This window comes from Corvus cornix, chromosome 3 (assembly GCF_000738735.6).
Source record: "Corvus cornix cornix isolate S_Up_H32 chromosome 3, ASM73873v5, whole genome shotgun sequence".
NCBI lineage: Eukaryota > Metazoa > Chordata > Aves > Passeriformes > Corvidae > Corvus > Corvus cornix.
Genome location: NC_047056.1, coordinates 70,538,665 through 70,563,925, shown reverse-complemented (window position 1 = coordinate 70,563,925; position 25,261 = coordinate 70,538,665). Strand labels below are relative to the sequence as shown.

The window sequence follows — 25,261 nt, the reverse complement described above, 5'->3', positions numbered from 1 at the left end:
CTCCCACAAACCATATGGCTTTTTCCTTTTTTTTCCATAAAAAATATATAAGCCAAAATAATAAAGGAACAGCACCTACATTTCTACAGTTCTCCTCTTAACCCATACTGTTTTCTTCTCTTACTGTGTAAGTTTTTTTCCCAGACAAGGAGGAATGGCTACACGTTTGTTTCTAGTGTTCATTTAGCTCATGTAGTGTTACTCATTTGCTTGGCAGCAGTATTACTGCATGGAAGCAAGCTAGGGAAAATGCTAATTACTCCTGTTCTAATGTGAGAACTTAATTTCAGATTGCAGACAAAGTTGTGCAATGCCATTCTTGTCTTTATTGTAATCTTTCCATGGAGAGAGAAATACTGTTTTTCCACATTAACAAAAGTACTCAGCAGGCCAGTAATTGAAAAAGTTGCTTTCTTCTTCCTTGTGGAACTAATATTCATCTGAATGTATTTGATGAAGGCTTAAAATATTCTGTCTTTAAAACAAATACTTTTATTGTCTAGTCTTCTCAAGCCAGGAAGTCTCATTGACTAATTTCTGCATTTGGAAAAGATTCATTGGTCTTTAGCTGAATACACAAATAACACAAACCCCAAACATCCCTTTTGGTCTCATTCAGCACCTTAGTTCTATTGATACTGTTGAAACATCCTATAAAAAGATCTCAGTTCTTCACAAAACAGCAGAATGGCACATTACTATGCTGGGATGGCATTCCATTGTAGTAGAGCTAGCTGGGGAATTGGCTTTCCCACAGAAAAAATTGCTGTTCACTCTGTTGCTGTCTTGTGTATTAGCTCCTTGCAAGGACTTCTAGAAAAGCAAGTAGAGGTTTGGTATTTTTCAGTGGAAAGAATAGCAGGATTCAGCTGTTGCTTAGAAAGCTCTGAACTGGCATTTAGTTCTTCTTTTGGAATAATTTGTTCATACTTACAGCTAAATTAAACTGGTGGGGTGTCATTTCTCTAACTTGGAACCAATCCATTTGTACTAAGAACATTTACAACCTTTTAAATGAAACTTCTGAAAACGAGTGAGACCAGGCCATATAATTTTACACTTTGATGTATAACGCAAAGGTCTGATTGTTAGATAAACCATAAAAATCAAGGAAATTGCCTGGGGTGTGTGTGTGTGTGTGTGTGTGTGTATGTGAATTCAGCAGTTTCTTTTGTACTGGGATAATCTCCTAATGTGTGCAATAATACAGTCACCTGCTGATGACAGATGGTTTATGGGAATTGGGATTTAAGGAAGCCCTACCTTCTCGCAGCATTTCTTGTGGGAGACTGGTAGAAAACGGTGCATTACAAAACATAAACTGTTTGCATCAGACTCCTCTCTGTTGCTGCTCTTTCTGTGGAAATCTGTTCAGAAGCCTTTCAAAGGTAAATGTACTGAGTAGAGTCTTGCAGAATAATGTACCCAGACTAATTTGTTTTATCCTCTGTTTTTACCTAATTCATATTATTCCCTTTACCTCGGGTAATTAAGAACTGACTCCAGCAATGACTAAAACAGACAAGCTCTCCTACATTATTTTATTAATTAAACAGTCTTCCTAAGAAACCTTGCTTATCAGTCTCTGGAGCTTGTGAAATTTTGGTTTTGTTTTCTGGGAAAAAAAGAGTAATTTTGTTTTGCTTCTTTCCGTTTTTGTGGTAGTGATTATTAAATGATGGAGTTCACTTTCACCTAGATTGCCTTCCACTCTCAGCCAGTTCATGCCCTACTAGTCAGCAGATCTAAAATAGCCACACCCTTAATGGTTTTCTTTACCTTCTGAAGAAAAGGCTGTCCCCAGCATATTCCAAGAACTTGTTGGACTGTCTCCTTCTTGTATTTATTTTCCAACAGAAAAAAATTAATTCCAAGAAGTAATTAAAGCCATCAGGTTCTGTCCTTTTGGATGCTTCCCTTGCATGATCAAAAAACACAACTTCTCTCCACCCAAAAAGCTAGTCTATAATAAACTTCTATCGTAATATACCCTGGTTTTCCCTTTTCATCTTCTTCCAGGATTGTTTAACAAATCTTCATCTTGCCTCTTCCTGTACTTCACAGCAACTCTTCTTGATGTACAGTGCAACTTTTTTTCTCTTTCTTTTTGTTTGACTTCCATAAATAGTGATGGTAAAAGCAGGATATTAAAAAAAGTTTAAGATCACTTGCTTGATTGTATTACTCAGTGAGTAAATGTTGTGTTGCCCAAATTATAAGGTAAAAAGATTCGCTTTCACTACACCATTGTCTTAGGAAAAGAGAGGCATCCTTCTGTAATAACTTTGCTTTCTCATCAAATACTTCTGATGTTGATTCAGATGTACTTCTGGTTCTGTACAAAGATCTCCACTTCTTTTTCCTTTGCAAGGCCATCTGAAATTTATAATTTTGTTTATTGTAAGCTTCTGATTGGAACAACTGAAAATGTCAGCTATATAACAATGAAAGAGAGATTTCAGAGTGCTCTTATCAAAATATAAATAACATATATTTATTAAATCACTGAAGGTAACTGGATCTATGAGAAATTAAAAATCATATAAATCTGAGTATACATTTCATTTTTGGGTTTGAGCCCCTTATAGGCCATTCACTTAAAAGTTGGACTTGATTATCCTTGTGGGTCTCTTCTAACTCAGAATATTCTGTGATTCTGTGTGATTCTTGACTTTTCTAGTCCTGTGATATTTAATGTGCAAAGCATTTACTTCATGAAATCAAAGATTAGCAGTTTCTCTTCTGGTATTTTGACAAATAGACATTTGATAACACATTATTAAATACTAAAAAGCCCCCTGAAATAATTTCTAGGTGTCAGATCCACAAAATACACTATTTCTAGATTCTAAAACTCAGCTTATTCCTTTTCTTAAATAATGCATTACATCACTGGTTACATTTTCATAATCCAGTTTCACTAATTGAAGCTAAATAGGGGTATTTGGTATCCTTGAGTTTGTTTGCAAATGAAGGGTAAATAGCTTTATTAGATTCCTGTTTATATTTAGAATGTCTGTGTGGATTCACACTGAGGATTGTTTGAGCTGTCATATAGCCTATACTGCATGAAGTAGATAGCTGTGCCCATGATTTTGTTATCTTTTTTTATATCTTTTAGACTGTTTAATTAATCAGTGTGGCCAGTGTTCTCACTATGAATAAAGAAACAACTTCCTGAATGTTTGATTCATTCCATTCTCCTTGGATAAATAATAATTCAAATTGAGAATCAAATCACAGATACAATGTGTATTTTGCAGTCATACAGCTTCAACAGTGACAAAATGCTAATGCCAAGGGTGAAGGAGTCCTACCTGTGCTATGGCAAACTCAAATGACCTTAAATTATGTAGTTAAAGACAAACAGGTGTTAAGGTGATAGGTTTCTGCATAGTTAAGCCAAAAGGCATTTATTCCCCTAGAGAACAATTTCAAATTTAGATTGGCTTCTGCTGATAGTAAAATGAGTGAATGAAAATAGAGTTCTTCGTGCTTTGTTATTTATATATTTCCTGCGCATTAGGAATAATGATCGCAAAAATCTAGACTTTAAAATTTCATGCAAGATACTTAGACTTCAGCATTTTTTTTTCTAAGTCACATCTGTGTGCTCTAATGCTGCCTCTGCTCTTATATTCAGGTGTTGATTAGTCATATTTTCAGACTTATAACCAAGTACCTGTCTAAAGGTTTCTCAGGATTCTCCATCTAGATAAGAGTTCTCACACCTACCTGCTACCTGAACACAGCTACTGCCTTTCACACAAAGATTTAGTTCTATGACATGAATATTCATCGAAGGAAACCGGGTGGAGTACTTCTAACACCCAGGTGTGGCTATGGAAGCCCATTTTGATTCTGCGTCAAATTACTGGAATAAATGAGTTTATTCTATCGCTGCCTTTGCCATATTCCTGAGACAGCAGATATACGGATCCCGAATTCCTCCTGCTCTTTTAACTCATCTTTCAAGATGATAGTTCATCAAGGTCTAAGGTATTTTCATGTTAGTTTTCCTCGTCTGCTTCTTTAATTTCTGTCTGCCTTGCCCAGAGAAGTGTTAGCAAGACATCCAGCCCAGGTCCTCATACTGCTTCTTCTTACAGTGGTTGATTTTCTCAAGAAATAACAAAACCTAAAGTCTGTTTGGGATCCATGGGGTTACTAAATTACCTCCCAGAGCGATGTTTAAATGGTAGAAACAAAGCATTTAATACTGTCATTTGATAAACTTCCATACCAAGTAAGTGAAAAAGCAGGTGAGTCGCTTTCCAAGGTAACAGACAACAAAATTATCAGTTCATGGGTAGGTGAGAGGAACCTGTCCAGAAGAGAACAAGTCGTTGCCTTAAGGTTCACCCCAATTCTTAATAGATAAGGCCTTTCAGTGGTTAACCAATCTCCTCCCAGAATTTGAGACCGAAAGAAGAGAAGGCCTCCTTCTCCAGCTTGGAATCAGAAAGCTGAACAAAACCTTGTAGCCAAGGTCCTGTGAAATGAGTCATGCAGGGGCTGAGAATATTTGCTGGTGTTGGTTTTCTCAAAGGAGAAGAAACCCCCGCAATTTCAGGAGAACACAAACCTCCCTTGTTCAAAGACTGAAGGGAGAAAAGGAGGGGAAACTATATGACACAGAAGCATTTTTTTGTTTTGAGGTGAAGGGGAGTTATAGGAAGGCAGTCACCTAAGAGAGTCCTAGGTGAGGCAGGGGGCTGGGCTTCTCCGTGGTTTTGTTTTGTTTTCTTTTCTTTTGCAATCTAGACAGGTCCTCCCTCAGCTGTTTGGAATAGGTTATATCTTTCCAGCTAATTAAATGTTGCAGCAGGACAAATTTTATTGTATTACCTGGAAAAAAACAGGAAAAAACCTGCTCACTGCTGTGCTGGATATCTGGATTCTTGCCAGAGTTTCTATCTGCTTAACTACAATTATGCTCAACTTTTTTTTTTCTCTTCTTCAGTAGAACTGTTGTGTTCCTTACCTGGTAAAATTACTGTTATTCCTTGCGTGGGAAATATAGCAAGGGTACTCAGGGTGGTTGTACGCCTCACTGAGAGTGCGTGTTCAGTGCAGACAGGTCATTTGCTACCATGTGGTGGTTCCAGCCACCATCCTTCCCCCAGTGTAACTTGTTTTCCTGAAATAATGGTCATACTTTCCACCTCCCTCTCAGGCTTAACCAGATGAATAATTTTCCTTTCCTTTTTTCTTTCTTTTCTTCTTTTTTTTTTCTACTAGGAATTCCCCCATGCTACTAGACACATAGATTCAAAATCCCTTGGTAATCCCCACAAAAAGCTGGCACTTACTCCCTTTTCAATTACTCATATTTGTGCTCACCCTTCTAGGGTTACTTTTTAATCACGTTGCTCCCCATTATCATTCCTACAGAGGAGAGAGTAGCCTCCCATGTTTTAAATTTAAACTTTTAAGTTTTTTATATAGACAGATTTGCTTGTGAGAGTTACTTACATGTGATGTGCCTCTAGTTCACTAATTTATGGGAAACCTGGATAAATACATTTCTTTGATTTAAATCAATCAAAAATACAGCAATAAATTTTTTTATAGGCTGAAGTATGTAGAGTAATTTTATTTACATTTTTATATAGAAATGAATATAGATATGTATGTATGGGTGTATATTTAAATGTAGATAAGAACTGGAGGATTTTTTGGGGGATGTTATTCATAAGCCATGGCTTTGGGATTGCTGTCCTGATGTATTTGTGTGAGTTGAAGAAAACAGTATATAGAGAGAATGGAAAAAGAACAGATGTGGTGAAGCACAGATCACATGAGAGTTCTTTGACAACATTCAGAACAGCTACATTATTCATTGTCATGTATTCATTCATGTATGGCTGTTAATAGGATGCTGTTGTGCTGACCAGCACAGTAATTCCTTATTATGCTTTAAAATATCTAGGAAAACATGAAAATGCTATAATGGTGTATTTAACTTGGTTTTTTTCCTTTTTATCCTTTCTACACAATTTGTTCCTATTCTTGGGCTTCAACCATGATGTGATTTGGGCAAGAAAGTGATGTTAATGTGAGAACACTGAAGTATTTACTTTGAAATTCATGGGGGGGAAGTAATCAGACTCTCAAACCAAACCAGTTGAGTAGAGTGGAGAAATGTGGGAAGGGAAAAAGAATGCTTCATTTTGCCCTTGCCATGCCAGCGTTTCTTATATGGTTGACAAAGTATCTATACACTTAAAAAATATTTGATTTGCTCTGTCCCTTAAACTTTTAGAGTTTTTTAAGATGTTTAGTTCTGAGTCATGCTCTGTTTTGCAATAGTATGAGATAATTAATACAGAAGTATTTTTTGAGATTTATTTAGTTGATAAACATGCAATTCATAATTAAAAACACAACATCACCATAACCATTAAGAAAAAACCAGAATTTAGAGAGTATTGAAATCATTATGGAAGCCAGGAAATGCAGAACTGGTGGGACAGAATTTAAATGCTGACAATTTAAGTCACAGTGATGTCTCCCACAAACACTTGTGCTCCAAGAAGCCACTGTATATTAAATTACTTGACCAAGTGTTTTGGTGAGTAGTGTCATAAACCAGTAAACTGAAACGGCATGGCAAATGTTAAAACCCACAAAGTACAGGGGCAATAATTTGAATATAACTTCTATCGAAGCATTTTCTGCAAAGAGAATATTTAAGAACATGGTGTACAGAGATGTAATGGCAGTGTTGACTAGCATAAGTATATTTAACTGAAAGGGGTGCTCAGGATCGTGGAAACAAAGCAAAATTGACCCCAACATGTCCAGATAGTGTTTGTGTAATGCCACCTGCCAGCAAGAACCCACGTGTAGGCAAGCTCTTCCTAAAGAACAGCACTAAATAAGAGTGGAGGACTGAACTATGTTCTTGTTAATTTTTTCAGTTTTAATAACTTATGGTGCTGTCTTTTAACATAGAGCTCTCTCAACATTAACACTAAAAAATATAGAAGTAGCAGAGCCCTTATACAAGCAATTTGCTTTTAATAGTGCATGGGCGCTGTTGTACCTGTGGGAATGCTGAATCAGGACACTTGGGCAGCCAGCTGTAGTTGTAAGTCACCATTTTGGCTTATTGCACTGATAGAACCTAGATACCGTGTCTGGTTTTATGAAAAAAAATAAAGAGAAATGTGATATGAATTTGTGTACATCAAGCCCATTTGCTTTTGGGCTGTGATAATTGCACATCCATTGCTTCACCTGTGTCTGTTCTTTGTTAAGAACTCGATAGGAGAAGGGAAGAGGGGACAAGAGGGATACCAGAGAGGACTGACCAAAAAGATTGCACAAAAGCAAGCCAAAACCCCAAAGCAAGAACAACTAATTGTTTATAGATTAAATTCACAGCAGATAGGAAAGAAAGCTAACCCAAAAATGGAAGTAGGAGTGTTCAGAACACTGAATAGGCAGTTTCTGTCATTTAAATGCTTTCAGTTACATGATAAAAGGTTTGTGCTTTTCTAGGATTCTGCTGTAAGTCAGATTTATTTTATGTCTCTGCTTAAAGAATTACCATTCTGATATTTGCATCCCTAAAAGAGTAAGTGATTCATAGTAGAATTGCCTTTCTAACACAATTGATCTGTCCAAGACACATGACAGAATTAAGGATTCCTTAGTTTAGAGTATCCATAATGATACAAACTTTTAGTTAAGCTTCATTCTGCCCAGGTTTCCCAGGACACAGCAAGCATTCATAATACTGCAGCAGAGATGCTCTGGATACAAAGATATGGTTCTTTAACAGAAGAAGGTAACAGGTGTCCTCAATTCAGCCGCATTTGCTAATAATGAAGACAGAAAAGTCAAGCAACTAGTTAGTTATACATGCAGTGTCATATTCACTGTGTAGGCAGAGACCAAAATTCCGAGTGTCAAAATGCCTGGGCAACAGGTCCACTATAAAACTATCTGATTATTATGATTTGGCTTTAGACCACTGAAGACATGCTTTTGTCTTCCAAAAAGTCTGGAAATTTATGGCTAATTACAGCACAAGAGAGGTTCTCAGCTATCCATGACAAAACCTCTCTGGGTATTGCTCAACAAAATTACTTCTCTGCTTAATAAAATACTGCGCTGCTGACTAGACTGATGGCATCATGGCAATTTCCTTGTCGGCTAACTTTTTTTCCATATTCCCAGCTCATTATTCCTCTTATCCCCATTTGAACCACAAATTCATTTCAGTATTAACTTACAGAGGTTTTCATTTTGCTGTTTCCAACATGGCCTAAGACATTAACTCTCTTATTTCCTAAAAACATCTCAGTTGGGTTATGTCCAATTCTTATGGCTGACTCTGAGAGACCTTAAGAACATCCTTTTCTCTTATATTTCTGCTGCTTTTTGGTGAGTTAAATAGGAGAGCATTTAAGCTGTGATTGATTTTAGGTGTGTAGGACCACAGCTGACAACAAACATCGGCCTTAGAGAAGGGCAAAACACAGGAGGGAAGACGGCATGGGGTTACATACCATTTTCATAGAAGGAACATAGATCCTGGAATACTGGTGCAGGAGGAATCTGTCTCGGAGTCTAATACTTTGGCATTCAAGATGGCAGTGGATGTACTGAGTCAAGAAGGCTCCCTCCACCCCTTTAGAATACATTTGAAGGCAGGGATACCAGTAAATTCTTACTCTGATAGACATCTTTCAAATACTTGCAAAGTTTATTGAGGAGATTGTTGGGGTTTTATATACACAGTTAAAAACACCCAAACTAACTTTAACTTGTATCAGACAACTTACACATATTTATTCTTGGCTGGCAACTTAAGACAGATGTCACTTGGACAACTCTCCTTCTGAGCAATTCAATACATTCACCTTGATGCAGGTGAAGTATAAAAAGGTTACGTTCAACTTTACATTGGATCTGAATCCTGAATAGTATTCATGTTGAGCTATGTTTGGAATTGAATTTCATCTGAGTTATTGCATGCTCCATGTAATATTGTGAACATATTTAGTGGAAGCAATGGATTAAAATGTGTTTCTGCTAGGATTAGTGATGGCCTAGAGCCATGTGAGCAGTGGTCCCAGAATGTGATAGTGCTGAGGTCTTCAGGGCTGGGCTGCTGCATAAGCTACAGTCTCCCAAGCAGGGACAAAATAAAAGGTCTATCACACCAGCACATGTCTGTGCTTTGCATGAGTAAGGTAATGTGGACAGCCACATACTCCATGTGGTATTGCCCAGGGAAGGCAATGAACCCTTAATGCATTACAAATTATTTAGGAGGTCTGTCATCAATGATCAAGCATTGACAGCACATAATGACTCTGGTAATGGTGACATGGGAGTGTGCACCAGGCAGTCTAGTATTATCGGTGACCATCCTTTATCTGCCCCACCTCTGTGTATCATCATGCCAAACACCTAGCTTCACAGCATTTCAACATTTCACAGGTGTTACTTATGCTAGTACGTAACTCTTCCCTAGGATGACACCAGGCACTTTACTGCTTTCTTCCCAAAGGGTATACTCCTCCCTTCTCTTTCCCGTGGTGAGTACATCCTGTGAAGTTGCTCTTTGAATTACCAGGGGTTTGTTTCTGGCCTCCACGATAGACTGCTGTGCAGTGATGTCTGTGGAGAGCTGAGGACTTGTTCTGCATCATGCTTTTCTTGTACCATTTCCACACTTGTGCAATGTGTTGGAATCATTTTCAGGACCTTGGCAGCTAGCTCTGCGCTCTCCTTGGGTGTGGCCCTCTTTCCATTTTGCCATGCTACGTGACCAGGTGGCTCACAGTCTACCTGAGCACCCTCAGATCTGAGGAGGTTGCGACACAAAGCTTTTAAGCTTTTACTAATAGTCCATTCCTCCTGACCAGGCTTTTGCCACTTTTTAAGCTATATAATGCATATGACAATTAGGAATGTGTATATGCTTACATATATGTGTAATTTATTGCTCTGTAGTTCCAGCTGCAGTGTAATAATGGGTTTGAAGAGGGTAGTCATGAAAAACTTCATCTTTCTGGTTTTATTGTCTCAAGAACTGAATTATAGTGAGTAAGATGGAATGCTCCTTCACTTACCTCTTTAAAACAAGCGCTTGACCTGCCATGGCTCAAGATCTGCAAAAGCAAAGCATGAACCACTTAAAAAAACCAAACTGCCTAAATTACTGTTTGAATAAGATTTAGAGATTGTAAGAGAAATCTGCCATTCCTACAAACTAGTATTGTTCATATAATTTTCAAAATCACAGTGGGTAACATTTCACCAGATAAGTTTTGAGTTTGTTGTGGTTACAAATAATATCTAAAGACTTAAATAGAATGTAATGTTTTCTACTACAAACTTTGCTTTTTTATGATGGAACCTTGACATCATAATTTCCTCTGAATCATACCTTATGACAGGCAAATGAAAATATACCTTCTTTTCCTCTCCTATCTTTACAATTCTCCTTCCCCCCTTATTTTTTTTCTTTTCTTTTCCTTTTACCCAATTTGCTTTCTAGGGTATATTTGCTGAAAAAAAAAAGAGAACAATTGTCTCAGAGGAAAATAGGGGTTTTAAAGTTTTTGAAAAGCTTTTGAAAAGTCTGAAAAATCTGACAAACTACACCATAAATGTTTAGCAACCAGAGTTCAGATAAAAAGAACATCAAGATCTGTTCAGGTTTTTTTGTGTTTCATCTGGAGAAATTCGTGATTTTAAAAGGCTCACCAGAGGTAATTCTGGATATTGCCCCTCCCTCTTCTCCAGGGGAGTTTTGATGGTTTTGCTTCTGGAAACACCAAGGGTATGTTTTTTGTCTGGTGTGTCAGACGGTTTTTGTTAAGTAAATTTCTGACTCTTGGACCTGAAAAGTAATCCCACTTTCCGAACATGGGAGATGCATAGACAGTTTGTGAGGGTTTTTTTCCAAGTGTCCAGCAAGCAAAATAGAAGCTCCCCCTGCTTGCTGCTGGCTGCTGTTCAGAGCCTTGTGCACAGCTGGGAAACTGAAGAGGCTTGTCAGGTTCACCGTGTGGCAACTGAAAAAGTTGCAGAAGAGATAAGAAGATGGAATTACCTGCAGAGGAAAAGGGTAGGTAGCTAGAGAAAAACCATACAGAGCAGGAGAGATTTGTATTGCCAGCCTTTCCCAACAGGTGCCAAGAAGGCGTGGGAGGGAAGCGGTAGATTAGGAACGGGAGCGAAGACTCACGCCTGCCTTCTGCATGTAGGAAACACTTGTTGTCTACCCGGATTTCATGGTCGACAACCACCTCCCTCCTGCATTCCAAAGCACCAACAAATAATGGAATAAGTTTATGCAAAGGAGACTCCAGGAGCTGCTAATGCAGTGGTTTTGGTATAATTTATTTAGAAAGTATCTAAAATAGTTTGAGCCCAACACTAGAACTGTTGTAGCTAAAACTGTGGTTAATCATGATGCTTTCAAGGGTTAGCTTTAAAAGTACCTTTGTCAAGTCTGTTGCTCTAAATCACAGATGCCAAAGCCAATCATAGAGTATGTTGGATTGGCCTATATCCAAATTAACAACTTCAGAAATTTAAGTGCAGAATCAATAACTGTGTATTTCTTGACATTTCCTGGAAATCTGGGTATTTCTGAACTGTACAGTTTCATCCAGTTTGATCTAGTTCATTCCCTCTTGCATTATGTTAATCAAAAAAATATATTTTTAGAGGTAAGACATGATGTAGGTTTTTTAATACCAGGTAGGAATTAGAAATTCCATCCAATTATCCACCAACAATAGTAGTGCAATTTAAATGCTGTTCTAGTTGTATCTTTTTAGTAGCTAACATTTAGCAGTTTGAGTGCACATAATGCAGCATGTCTGTAGTAATTCATCTGTAATAGCAGGAAAACATGTATCTCCCTTTTTCTTCAGAAGTAATAATGTATCTGTTTTCTAGACAGACATATTGTTTATTTTAATGCTTTCTACATTAATTAGTTCTGTTTGGAGCCTAAAATAAACACACCTAAGAATATAAATGCATTTCATGAGAACATTTCCTCTTAGAAGTTTCTCTTGCTTAATGGAGAATATTGCGATATGGAAGTAATTGTGGGATTATAAGCAAAGAGTTTGAAGGACTCTTCCACTTGATTTACATTTTTGCCCACAGCACTGTAGGGAACCAGTGGGTTTGGAGTCATTCCTATTTTCTTCATACTGGTTTTATAAAGTTTATTCTAACCAATATTGAGGCAGTTCTCTGTAATAATTATTATAAGAAATAATTTTAATGACTTCCGGAAGCCTTAGGTGAACAGTGTTATTTAGAATAACTGCTAAATTATAATACTGTAATTTGGATGTAAAACAAGGTATCCAGCCAATTTTTATTAAGCCAGGATAAGGTATTTTAGTAATAATAGTTTCTTGTACCTAAAACTCTTCATTTGTACATAATGAAAAATCTGTGCATCAAAGAAGTTATCAAGGAGTATAAACACTTTATACACTTCATAAAAGGGCTCTTTGAAGCACTAGACTATCAAACCTAAATTTTCCAAAGCAGCTGCTATGTTGGGCACCTTCATATTGGGGGGCTGACTTGAGACACATTTCAGTTGAAAGGTACCAAATGGTACCCTGGTATAATGTGTAATAGGATTTACATTGCATGATCTATTTAATGAGAGCTTCTGTGAAGAAAAGAGATTATATTAATTTCATATTTAAATACAGTTTGATTAAATGTTGTCATTTTCTGCCCTGTTAAATGGTTTTCAGAGTCAGAATCATACAGCAATTTTTTTCTGTCACAGCACCACCACATCAACTTTCCAAAGCAAGCATGTTAAACACGTAGTTCACTTTGTTGTCTATGAAATTTGGCTTTGATCAAATTAGCAATCCAATTTACAATGTGTTTACTGTCTTTATTCTTTCACACTTTAACAGCCTCACCTCAGTAACACAGTGCTCACAAGAATGGCTTTCTGCCTTTTGGCCGGTGACAGCCTATATTCTACTGTGCCTGACCCGGGGAAAGTCCCTGTGTTGCTAGCAAAAGGCTTTTAGTCTTCCTTTTATAGTTTCAGCCTATCTGATACCCAAGAAAAAGATCTCTGGTTTTATAAATTTCAAATTACATAACAAGTGACTTCTGTGTATCTAGAGCTCGAGCTGCTGAAGGACACTTTGGTGCTTCAGTTAGTTAAACTAACTCCTGGGCATCTGTTCCCTAGACTGAATTTAAACTGCAGGTGAGACCTAGGTTTCCTACCTAGTACTGTGAGACAATCTATAACCTTCGCCTGCCGAGCTTTTACAGCTAATGAGAAACACTGGGCACAGGAGTGTATTAGAAATTCTGCCTTACTCTTGAGTTACAGAGAATCATAGAATATCCTGAGTTGGAAGGGACCCCCAAGGACGATTGAAGTTCAGCTCCTGGCCCCGCACAGGACACCCCAAGAGTCACACCCTGTGCCTGCGAGCATTGTCCAAACCCATCTTGAACTCTCTCAGGCTGGTGCTGTGACCACTTCCTTGGGGAGCCTGTTCCAGTGCCCAACCGCCCTGTGTGGGAAGAACCTTTTTCTAATACCCAACCTAAATCTCTCCTGGCAAAACTTCAGGCCATTCCCTCAGGTCCTGTCACTGGTCACCAGAAAGAAGAGATCAGTGTCTGCCCCTCCTCCTTCCCTTACGAGGAGGTTGTATACTGCAGCGGAGTCTCGCCTCAGTCTCCCCTTCTCCAGGCTGAACAAGCCAAGTGCCCTCAGCCACTCCTCATATGGCTTCTCCTCAAGATCCTTCACCATCTTTGTAACCTTCCTTTGGAAGTTTTCTGATAGCTTAATATCCTTCTTATATTGTAGCACCCAAAAGAGCACACAGGACTCAAGGTGAGGCCACATGCAGCATCATGTAGAGACGCCCAGGAAAAGCCAGCTCAGTTAACCAGCACAGAGTAGCCACATCAGTGCCCTGTTTGGAAAAGGCTGATAATATAGGTGGCTCCATAGGATTATTTTTTTCCCTATATTCATTTAATGTAATGCTGCAAGACTTTTTCAAGTGCCATATACTTTCAAGACTGCTGAGCTCCATTGACAGCAACAGTTTTGTGTGAAAGCATGAGGAAGAGATCAAGATTGATGGTGCTTAAGAAAGAGCTGAATTCCAGAGATTGATTGCTCTTTCTGTCATACAGACACTCTTAGGTTTGCAGAAAAAAAATCTTATTTCTTGTCTCTGGTAACTATACACAAATTCTTCATCTAAAAGGAGTAAGTTTTGCAGTAAGCTATAGATCTAAATTAGACAATTTATGTTAAATCTATATTAACCAGTATACACCATTTAGTTAGTGACAGGACACTGTACACTCACAAAACAGAAGAGAGACCTACAAGCCTAGAAGAAAAGAAAGAGACCTCCTAAATCAAAACCACTTACATAATAGATTCTTTATCATTGTGAATTGCATTCAGAAATGAAAAAAAGGGTAAGGGTTACATTTGTTAGTTGTGGCTTCTGAGGACACTGTCTTCTAAGGACACTTAAAAAACTCCAAGGACACTTAAAAAACTAAGGACACTTAAAAAACTCCAAAAGCTACTCTCTTGCTCTCCAAAACGCTTTTGCCATTTATCCTCTATTGCTCAAGAGAAGAAGTACTTTCAAGTTCCTATCTCTTAGAACAAAACACATACATGTTTATTTTCACTCTTTGAAAGAGGTAGTTTTGATGAATCTTTACCCTAAGTAGATTATCTAATGATACAGCTCTGACCCAACAGCAAGAATCAAAATCCTGAGAGCGAAGATGTGAGGCTAACTGATATCAAACTTCCTCAATTTCTCTTGTAATGAAACACAATGAGTTTCAAGTGCAATCATTTATGTTAATACTATTTTTTGCATATAATTTTTTAATGTATGTCTTTAAGGTTCAGGAGAGTTTAAATATTCTCTCAGTTATTCAGTGTTGAATAATCCCTGCTCCTACTCTTGGTGCTAGTTCTTTTCTGCTTTTTCAAGTCCCTTTTTAGTACCATTTTACCATGAGTAGCTGAGAAAATACAGACTTAATATACCAACCTAGGAAGGTGAAGAACCAAGGACACCGATATAAATCAGTCTCTTTCTGCATAGACGCACAGGTGATTTTTTTTTTTCTTTAGCCATCTTAAATGTGGATCAGAAAACAGTAACCAGGTCTGTGAGAACCAACGTGTGTGGTATATTTTTTCCTACTGTTGCATATCTCCACTCTAGTATTGCACTTTAATTAATACACGTAAGGCGTTTGGCCAACACTAACTTTGTAGTTTTTGCAACATGTTCTCTGCTTCTGTAGAGCTGCTTACTGAAGGACTTGCTGCCACCCTTCTGCAGTTCTTTCTCCTATCCTCTAATTGAGCCCCTTTCATAATTTGTCTGCCAAGCAACTTATCAGTTGGAAAGGCTCAAGTCAGATACTACTTCCTTTTTTTTTGCTCGTTTTTACCTGAGTGCTGCCAGAAGAAAGAAGGGGTTAAAGCGTGGGAGGATTGCTAAGAAAAAGGGTTTGGTTAGTGACACACAGGACTGCATCTCACACATGATAGTTTGTTTATTCTTCTGTAAACAGCAGAAAGAATTATCATCATCATGGTAAGGCAAACAACACTATTTTATTCCCTTTTTAAACCCCACCATAAATCTTCAGGTTAATACACAGTTATATTTTTTTTTAATCATAAAACCAACTGATCTCCATTAGTTTTATAGAGCATTTGTTTAACCAACAGATGCTCCTCTTGACAGAAGGGGAGGGGGATAGATTTTAGTTTATGGAAATAACTAGCTCTGGGGAAGAGGAGATGGGAGCAGACATGCCTTTTCTGACATGCCTGTTCTTATTTATCTCCCTCCTCTCCTAAATACTCATGTAAGGATTTGTTTCATTTGAAGAATGCTTCTTTGTCTTTCCTGAGCTCTTTTGAAAGATTTCCATTTATTTGATTTTGCATGATTTGCTCCTTTCAGTTTTGCTGTTCTTTTCTAATACATCCAATATCTAAATCTCGGTGTTTGTCACCTAAGAGATAATATGGGATTTATAGATACATCTATGCTTCTTGAGCTGATTATTTCTGTTCCAAAAATCCATTAAACATGCAGGCTCAGTAGTCTCATTAATCTGGATGCTGCTGCAAAATAGTCAAAATTTACAGTGAAAAAATAAATTGGAAGGAGACAGGTCCTGTTCTCTTGAAGATATGAAATGTTTCACTGAAATATCCTGACTTAATAGAAAATACAATAAGTGGAAAAATATGACTATTAAGAAAACTTACATTTGTTTGTTTCATCTGCTCAAGCCTCACATTTATAGCCCCTTGGTTACTCAGGTAAATTCCCCAATCTAAATAAATGCATTCCCTGCACAAATTGCTCAGGTGAAGCTGAAATTGTTTAAAATCCAGTTTTTGCTGTTTATAGCCTCTATCTGCATAGCAGGCAAAGAGCTGGAAGAGGCAGAGAGTGAATTCCATGCTAGAGTGGACTTTTTAAATTTAAAGTGTGTTTCTTTCTCTAACTCTGAAGAGGACACTGTCAACCTGGAACATGGTATACTTAAAAGAAATGCTAAAAAAAGTTTAAAGAGCATATGCCAAACTCTTGGTGTTTGGAAGAAGGCAGTTTGGGATTTAAAATAACATAAGTCATACTTTTCCTAATAGTAACCCCCCTTTTGTGTCTTTGTGAAGGGTCAGCATAAACAAGGAACAATTAGTGTAGTGAATTGAAGTAATTCAAATCTATTTGATTGACAGCAATGTCAGTTAAACTGGTTAAGTTCAGAAAACATTTAGATTAACTTAAAACATAACTGCTTTTTTTTTCCCTCAGTGAATCACAACAAGAATTAATTCAGGTCAAATGTTTTGTTAAGTATATTTTTTCCCCATGGTTTTAAAAGAATAACATAAGCACCAAACCTTTATTTCCATCTGCAACTCACCCCTCTCCTCTGCCAGTAGCTATGGGACTCACCTGTAGGAAATCAGTATGAAATCTTCTCTCTGTAGGACTTGAAACAAGGACTCGAGTGGGTCTTGTGCTTCTCAGACTTTTCTCTCTTAGCTTTGATTTGTATATTGTTCCTTCCAGTTTTTCTACTAATATTTTTACAGCATGTTGAGCCAGCAACACTCCAGAGGGATTTTCAGTCTCACAAAACCTGGCGGTGTTAGTGTGGGATATTTGAGTCTCAGTCTCTGCAGAATGCCAAAGCCTGAAGAGTAATAGTTTATTTATTTAAATGTTTTTGGCTAAAGCACTTTTTTGGATGTCATGTGACTGCTAGAACTTCGAGGCTTTCTGTTTCTCATGGCTGGTGGAATTATGATACCATGATTTAAAGATACTTGAAGTTACTGGCTTTCCAGCATGAATTTGTAAGGGTCCTACACTACTAGAGTTGTTGAAGATAGAAGGGTCTCAGAGGTTTTCATATTACTTGAAATCCAGTTATTTATGACCTTCTAATGAATGACAAAGCTCAAACTTACTCTTCACTAAATGGTTTGTTGTCTTTTCCCCTCTGAAAGTGAACATATGCTGGAAAAATAAATGTTTAAATTAAAGATCTGTCCACACTAGATATTACCATCTATTAGTTACCACAGAGTTGTTAATGACTAGTAAAAATACTGCTTTTTTGCTCTAATGTGTGCTCTAAGAAGTGTATTCATTTATGTTCAGCTGACTCAGATGAACTCATCTAAGAAAATAGCATCCAATTGATCCCTCAAGACACATCCTGACATTTTGATTCAACAGATCATAGTAGCTTATGCTCCCTTTCCACTGGAGACCAGCAAAGCACATGTTTAATTACACTGTTAAATTAGGGGTTTGGCTGTGGCAACTTACATTAGCTAATGAGGAAAAAAACTCAGCCAAAAACAGAGGAAATATTTTAAGGCTAGCATAAAGAGGTATGAATATAAATACAAACAAGATTTACGTTTCCTGGTTAAGAAGGCAACGGCATTTTGCTTTCAGATTAGAACACTTTAAGGCTTTAAAGGTTCATGCAGAATGCTTGAAATGACTTCCTCCACAGTGTCCAAGGAACGGACATGCAGGTCCTCTGGGCTTTTCAGTTGCCAGAGCCTTTGATCGGTTATTTCTCAAGCAGCTAATATCTCAAGAGTAAGAATGCTTGAGCATAAACACGTTGAAGAAGCCTGATCTGCAGAGCAAGGGTACTTCTTGCCTTCTGAAATCAAACAGTTCTGTGCGGTGCTCTGGAAGTCAAGCATTCTCGTGCTGTGCTCTGGCAGGCTGGGTCCCACTTCAGAGTCCCTTGAGAAGCGCAGTCTCTGTGCCCTCTTGCACCGGCAATACTGGCTCACCTACATTTATCTGACTTAAAATACAAGCTCTTCAGGGCAAGTACCTGGTCTTTTATGTGTTTTGAAAGAGCTGTATATAATTAAGGTACTTTGTATGAAGAAATTACTTCAAAACAGTTCACATAGGGCAGCTATTTCAAGATCAAGAAAAAATCTTTAGCCTTGTTCCCCGAGGAAACAAGGCTTATGTGACTGGACTGGCTGTCTGTCCCTCCTCACTTCCATTCAACACCTTTTGAACTTGTTGGTCGTAGTTTAAACTACATTTGAAAGGGGGAGACGTCTCAAAGATAATTAAGTTCCCATGGACTTTATGAAAATCAGTGGCTGGGAAGAGAGAAATCCAGATCCCCAGTTCAAATAACTAATTCTTCCAAGTGTAATCTTGCAAATTCAAAACTTGACAGCAAGTGTAATAATGACAGTCAGGTGGACAATGTACTCCCAACTACTTTAGAAGACTGACAGCTATTCCATCCAAATATTAATGTGCAGGTTGACACCACAATAAAGTTAAATTTTCCCTGTTGTAGTGTTCCAACAGTTTTTAGTATGAACAATATAGTCATCCTCCTCACACTGGTAGTTATAATGAATTTTAAGATAAATCAGTATCATACTTTATTAGCTTGCATTAAGTGTAAAAATTTTGTATTTTTGCTTATTTTATCTAGCAATGGTCATTATCGTAATCTTATCCTTTCCCCATAATTAGTTAGTACTGGCAATATATACATAGAACAAGAAATCAATAATTGGGCTGCATTACTCATGATTGTTACATCTGATAGGGAAATTTATAGTTGGCTTTGTTATCACTAAAGCACTTTACCTGTCTGAGCTGTATGAACTCAATGCAGCCCTTAATGTTGCTCTTTAATTAATTGTTTTGGTTCTACTGGCAGAAAAAAGTCATCAAAGGGAGGGGGAAAGCACAGGCATCAGCTTTCTCATTTGTAGATTATTTCACTGTCTAATAAAACCTAAACCCCAACAATACAAAAACTTAGCTTAAAGTTATGATCATAGACTTGCCTATTTGAAGGCCACTGGTGGAAGATCACTGTGTGAGGACACAGGACTTGGTTGGTGGTACAGCTGCTTATCAGTTGAATGAGTGATATTGGTTAAGAGAGGGTAGGCAAAGACAAGGGTTCCACGGATTTCTGTTAGGTTGCAGTATGGTAAGTCAACTCTTCCTCTTCCCCAATTTAGGCTTTCTGTGTTTTTCATGTTTTTTAGTGTTTTTCATGTGCTTGGGCAAGCCTTGCTGCTGCACATTCACTGGCATTAAGCAGGTTCTGTGCAGCTCTCCTAAGCCAAGACTATGTAGCCTGTTGCTTAAGAAAAAATAACTAACTTAACACTTTTCCAGCTGGAGGAGGAAGTGACTCCATAAGAAAGGTCCTTATTTTCTTCAATAGCCGGAGGGCCAGACACACCGCAGGCCGGGCACCCCGGCCAGCTGCAGGCGAGCTGACCTGGTGTCTCTCCCGCCTCCGCGCTAGGCCCTTAGACGCTCCGAAGTGAGACTTGCGTGGTCCTTCCTGTTGAAGCTGTTCCACTTCATATAAGTAATTAAGCGTTAATTAGAAGACGACTAGTTGAGCATTCATTAAACATTAAATACTAATTGAGCGCCCGGGGAGAGTGCCGGCACCATTCGGCCGCGGAGTCATTCTCACGCCGGCCCGGCCGGGGCCGGGGGCAGGCGGGGGAGCCCCGACCGCCTGCAGCCGTGTCCCCGGCCCGCGGGCGGCCTACCCGGGGCGGGCAGGCACAGACAGCAACCAGCCGCGCCCGCCGGGGCGAGGTGGAAGATGCGGGTTCATCTTTCCGCAGGGCTTTGAACCCAGATGTCCCACGGCAGCCCCGGCGGCCGGGAGGTGCCGGTGCGGGCACACCTTCCCGGGGCTCGGGGGGAGCCCCGCCTGCTCCGGGCACCTCCGACGGGCCGGCGTCGGGGGGCGGCCGGGTCACGGCGGCTCCACACGCCCCCGCGCTCCGCTGCCCCTGTCCCGGCTCGGGCGCCGGCTCACGCCGGACAGCCCGCACTGCAGCTCGCCGGGGCGGCGGCGGAGCGAACCGCCCGCCTCCAACCCTCGGTGCTTTTCCCTCAACATCAAAGGGCGTCGGTTTTGCCCGGGGCGGCGTTTTGCCCTCAATAACAAGGCGGCAGCCGCAGCGCGGGCTGCTGGGGCACGTACGGGGCGCGGCGCCCACCCGCGCCCCGCCGCCCCCTCGACGGCCTCGCCCGTGGCCGGGGGCGCCCGCGCTTCCCGCTGCCCCGCGGCCCTCGCTGGGGGCCGGTCCAGCGCCGCCGCCGCCCTTCCCTCCGCGGCCGGGAGGGGCGGCCCGGCCCGGCCAGGTAGAGCCGCTGCCCGCGGCGGGGCGGCGGCTCGGGGCGGGCTGCGGGGGCGGGCCGAGGCGGAGCGCACAGACGGCCGGCGCCGGGGCAGCGGCGTGGGGCGGCTTCGCGCAGGGGCCGCCGAACCCAGCCGAACCGGGCGGTGAGTGTCGGGCGCTCGGCGGGATGGGGAGGCGAGGCGAGGATGCGGCGCGGCCGGCGGCGTATAAAAGTCCGCCACGGCACCTTCCTCCTGCTTATCCCGTTTTGGGACGGGGAGGATAGTGGCAGCCTCGGGCGTCTTCACCCTTCTGGTAACGCGCGGACCGGGGTCCGTGACTCCTCCGGTGAGGTGGTGCTGGGCCGGTTCTCCGCAGCCGTACCTGCGAGGAAGGGATCGGCGGCCGCGGGGCTGCGCGGAGGGCGCGGGGCTTCAGCGCCGGCCCGCGCTGGGGGGACGCCGGGCAGTGGCAATTCGCTGGGCACTGACAGGCGGTCTGAGCGTTTGCAGCAAGAAACGAGTTGGAAACTGACGAAGCAGGGTCCGTGCTGCCGAGGGAACCCGCTCACCTCGAGGGTCTGGTGCGCCGGAGTAGAAAATACTCGCGGTGTTTTGAAATAGACGTCTCAAAACAAGTATTCATCGTACCGGCATGTAAAAAGGGCTAATGTATTAAAATGCAAATATGCATGTGTACTCGGCGATGCTGTTGCGTGTTTCCTGTTTACCATGCTAATTAGAAGTTGTAAGGCAGAACTTCACCAAGAGTAATCCAGGGCAGTATTTGACCCAGTAACGCTCACTGAATGATGCAGTGGCTTTTATAGTTCTGGGTATTTTAGCCCAAAACACAAGCCAAATATTTACTGAACTTCATTATTGAGAAATGTATGAATGGTAAGACAACTTACACCTTTGAAACTATTCTCTACCAGCACAAGTGTGAAAACTGACTCAGCCAGTATGCAGAGAAAGTTAAACTTCCCACTCTTGTTTTCATAAGGAAAACGTTGACATGAAGTTTGTCCCCGGTCTTGCAGGCACCACGATGCCTTTCTGTGATGTTTTGGGTGATGTTAATTAATTGTGCAAAAGTTTGAGATTTGGGACATATAATGCTGCCATCATAAGGCAAGATGAGCACGCTTGTAAACAAATGCAGGTAAAAACATACAGAAGCATTGTGGAATCGTAATTGTTTTGCAAGGGTTTTGTTTTTCTTGTTCTTTTTTTTCGAGAGCTAGTATTGTTCAGTAAACTGTTTTGTTTCTATTCACTGTGTCCTTTTAATTTATAGATGGTGCTAAAACAAACAAACATATTACAGAAACAATTTTGACATTAACCAAATGTTTGTTTGCTTTTGTAGTCCACCTCACACCTTCCAGATCCTTCCAGAGAAGAAAATAAAAAAAAACCTGTTTTGGAAAGACTTGGAAATTTGTTTGGTACAGGGAAGAGGAAAAATGTCAAAAGTTCACTAGAACACACTTCGCATCATAAGGGTGAGAGGTCAGGTTCTCCTCACGGGGCGCAGCCAGTATACTGTAGGCACTTCAGAGAAGGACACGAAGCTCCTCAAGTACAGAAACAAGTGAGAAACATAAGCGCCCTTTCCGAGGCACAGGAATATACTTTCAGTGGGGAAGTAAGACCACTGTATCACGATACAATTTCAGAATGGAGTAGTAGGGGAGTCTCTTCTGACAGTGAGTGGTCAGCAGATTGGAGCGGCAGCAGTGAAACCATTAAAAACTCTTTCTGTGAGAGTAGCCTGAATGTGGAAACACTGGGACTGGAGAAAGAATCCATCACAGATATAAGTAATTCCACAACTCCAGATTTCATACAGAGCTTGAGAAATTTGTCTAGTGAAGACTTAGAAAAGAGTATCTTAAGCCACAAGCAGCTTGTGAGCACGTGGGTGTCTGAGGAGCCTGGGCATGCAAAACCAAAGGATTTGCCATACGAGTTGGAATCTGCAGCGAGTGAACACGCATATTCTGCTAGAGTGCTAACAGTTGATATCTATCTAAGGAAAACCGACGAACTCCTTAATGAACCCGTGACTCTCAAATCAGAAGAAAATTGTAGTGATTCAGACACAATGGATAAAAAATCTGCTAGTAAAAGATCTGGAAAACGGAGAAAGTCTCAGTCATCTAGTGACATTCCAAATGGAGAGAGAAACCAGGCTGAGAATACAGCAAGAGAAGAACCTGTTTTTGAGGATGATGCCCATTCTGAGGTGTTTTCAGACAAGATAATAAACTCTGAACGAAAAGTGAGGTCTCTTCAACAGACTCCTGAAAGAAATTCCTCTTCCTCGGGTAATAATCAGGACCTAAAAGTTGGATCTGCTCACAAAGGGGCATCTAAAGCTGAAGCTGACAAGGGCAAGCAGCAGATCTCAAACACAACTTCTGCAAGGAGAAGATCATATAAAAAGAATCAGTCGGATTCTGTACCCATTTCCCCTACTGGATTGAAGGGTCAGGTGAAAGATTACTCTTCAAAAAGGCAACCATTAGCATTGCCAGAGACCAACCCAGTAACAAAAAGAACTTCAGTGGAAAAGGGAACTATACCTGTGGCTTTTGGGGAAGACAGTTTGGAGTCTCCCAAAGCTTCTTTGGCTACTAAGACAGAAGACAATGCCTTGGTGTTTGCTGAAGGCAGAAATGATACCAAGGTAGTAAAGCATGGTAATGGTCCAGATGGAAGAGCTTTCTTGCATACTGATGGGATTAAAAATGGAGACCTGTGTCTGTCAGCTGAGAGACAGACAAATTCTGATTTAGACACGTCGAAGCTGAAGAGTTTGGATGCTTCCAGAACAGTTACAACAAAGATTAGCCTGTAAGTAACAAACAAGTTTACCTTGTCCTTGTAGCTGTAGTTTTGCTTGTGTCTGGGTATAGAATCTATAGAAACACTAGCTGTGTATCTGTTATCAACCTAAATTGTTTTCAGTTAAGAACTGCCTTAAAAAAAAAAAAAAAGTTACCATAATTAAAGCCGCCACTTAACAAGCACTGTAGTCTGCATGTATTAGAAAAATAATTCATTTTTTCATTTTTTAAACGGATAGGGAATGTCTTTGTCCATTCCATTATATGGAATAACTTAACATATATGAAAGCTGCCCAGTCATCATTGTTGTGGATCAGAATAATTCAACTATTGTTGACCTTAATGTTATTTTTTGCTCTGTAACCAAATCAGAATGTGGTTGAATATTTTGTATGTGAAAATCTTTGAATAAGAAATGTGTTCAGGTTTTCCATGAAACAGCCTAAGTTCTGCTATTATTTTATGAAGAAATGTAGGATGCAATGTAGAACTTGATTGTTCAAATTATATGATTGATCACACTCCAGAGATTTGAATACATATGGTTGCTTTCTTAAGTATGTGCAGGATGAATCATTTAAATTTTGATGCATGTGAATAACATCAGGTATTTGCAGAATTATGCATATATTTGTTTCCAGTATTTGGTTTTACACTTGAAGAAACTGTCTCTGTCAAACAGGTGATCAGGACTTTCCTTAGGATTATAAAGAATTGGCTGTATTTATAAAGTTCGCTGTTATCACTAGTATGAGGCCAGTGATTGATTTCTTGGATTCTTCTGCATTCTCATCCACAGGGAATGATTTTATTGTGTTATTCATTTCTGTTGTTTGGTTGTCACAGCTGTGTGCTGTGTGCTATTGCACTCCTCATTCTGGCATGTTCAGGTACAGGTGTTGGGATACACCGAATCCTGTAGGCCCACCTGAGGTACACCGTGTGTTCATAATTGTCATTGTTTTAGAGAGGTGTGAAGGTTCAACGTGATGGTTTAAGAGATATTTCTGTTTCCAGTTATGCTTCCCACATCTGAGAAGCACAGAGCAATTTCCTTTGCACAATTTGTAACACTCTACATCTGAGCTGTTAATTTGTAACTTAAATTTAAAAAGCCGAATATTGAAAGTTAAACTGTGGTGTTTTTGTTCTTGGTGATGCTTTGCCATCTGGCAGTATAGATTGCAGATCTTAAACTCCTGAGTTTGTATCTTCGTAGCTTCAAAGAAAGGGTAGCTTTCATATTGTTTTTTCTCTATGTCTCTGTTATAGTGATGATGAAGTTATAAGTGCCTGCATAGCTGGATTTCATTTTTCGGTGTATCTCCTGGGCTTGCTGTACAATGAATTATCTTTTACTGTACTCATAAAGTAACAGATAGGTGTCCTTTCTAAAAGAGACCAAATTTTAACGAATAAACAGCCTGTTCTATTTCATCCCATTTTGTCAGGTGTGTGACACTGTGTCTTGGCCTTATCTGCTGCTATCAGGACTTTAGCCCTGGGTGTAGACTGCTGTGTTGCCTGCAAGGTTCCTGATGCATCTCAAGCTGCCATTGCACAGCACCAAACTCTTTCTCTAGCCAGAGTTACATGCTCAGGTGATCTGGTATAATTTGTAGTCATTCATTAGAGCATACGAACTATAAACCTGGCTGTGGTTTAAGGTGCTGTA

General features: G+C 40.0%; 1 protein-coding gene and 1 long non-coding RNA gene across 4 annotated transcripts in view; one reads left to right on the top strand and one right to left on the bottom strand.

Moving 5' to 3' along the window:
- The window catches only part of CRYBG1 (crystallin beta-gamma domain containing 1), a 98,414-nt gene that overhangs the window by 31,838 nt on the left and 41,315 nt on the right, over positions 1-25,261 (top strand). Inside the window, exons 1-2 of one of the 3 annotated variants that reach the window (XM_019287759.3) lie at positions 15,535-15,632; positions 22,103-23,592. In XM_019287759.3, coding sequence (XP_019143304.3) covers positions 15,630-15,632; positions 22,103-23,592 — 1,493 coding nt within the window. In that variant the 5' untranslated portion in view covers positions 15,535-15,629. Of the gene's footprint in view, positions 1-15,534; positions 15,633-20,803; positions 20,896-22,102; positions 23,593-25,261 lie in introns of those variants that run through there. The other 2 variants (XM_039569219.1, XM_039569218.1) reach the window with 2 other exon arrangements.
- Positions 307-20,644, bottom strand: LOC109145040. Its single transcript, XR_002046174.3, has 3 exons — positions 17,019-20,644; positions 10,092-10,130; positions 307-2,376 (listed from the first exon to the last, which is right to left on the bottom strand). It is a non-coding gene; the product is annotated as an uncharacterized LOC109145040 (long non-coding RNA).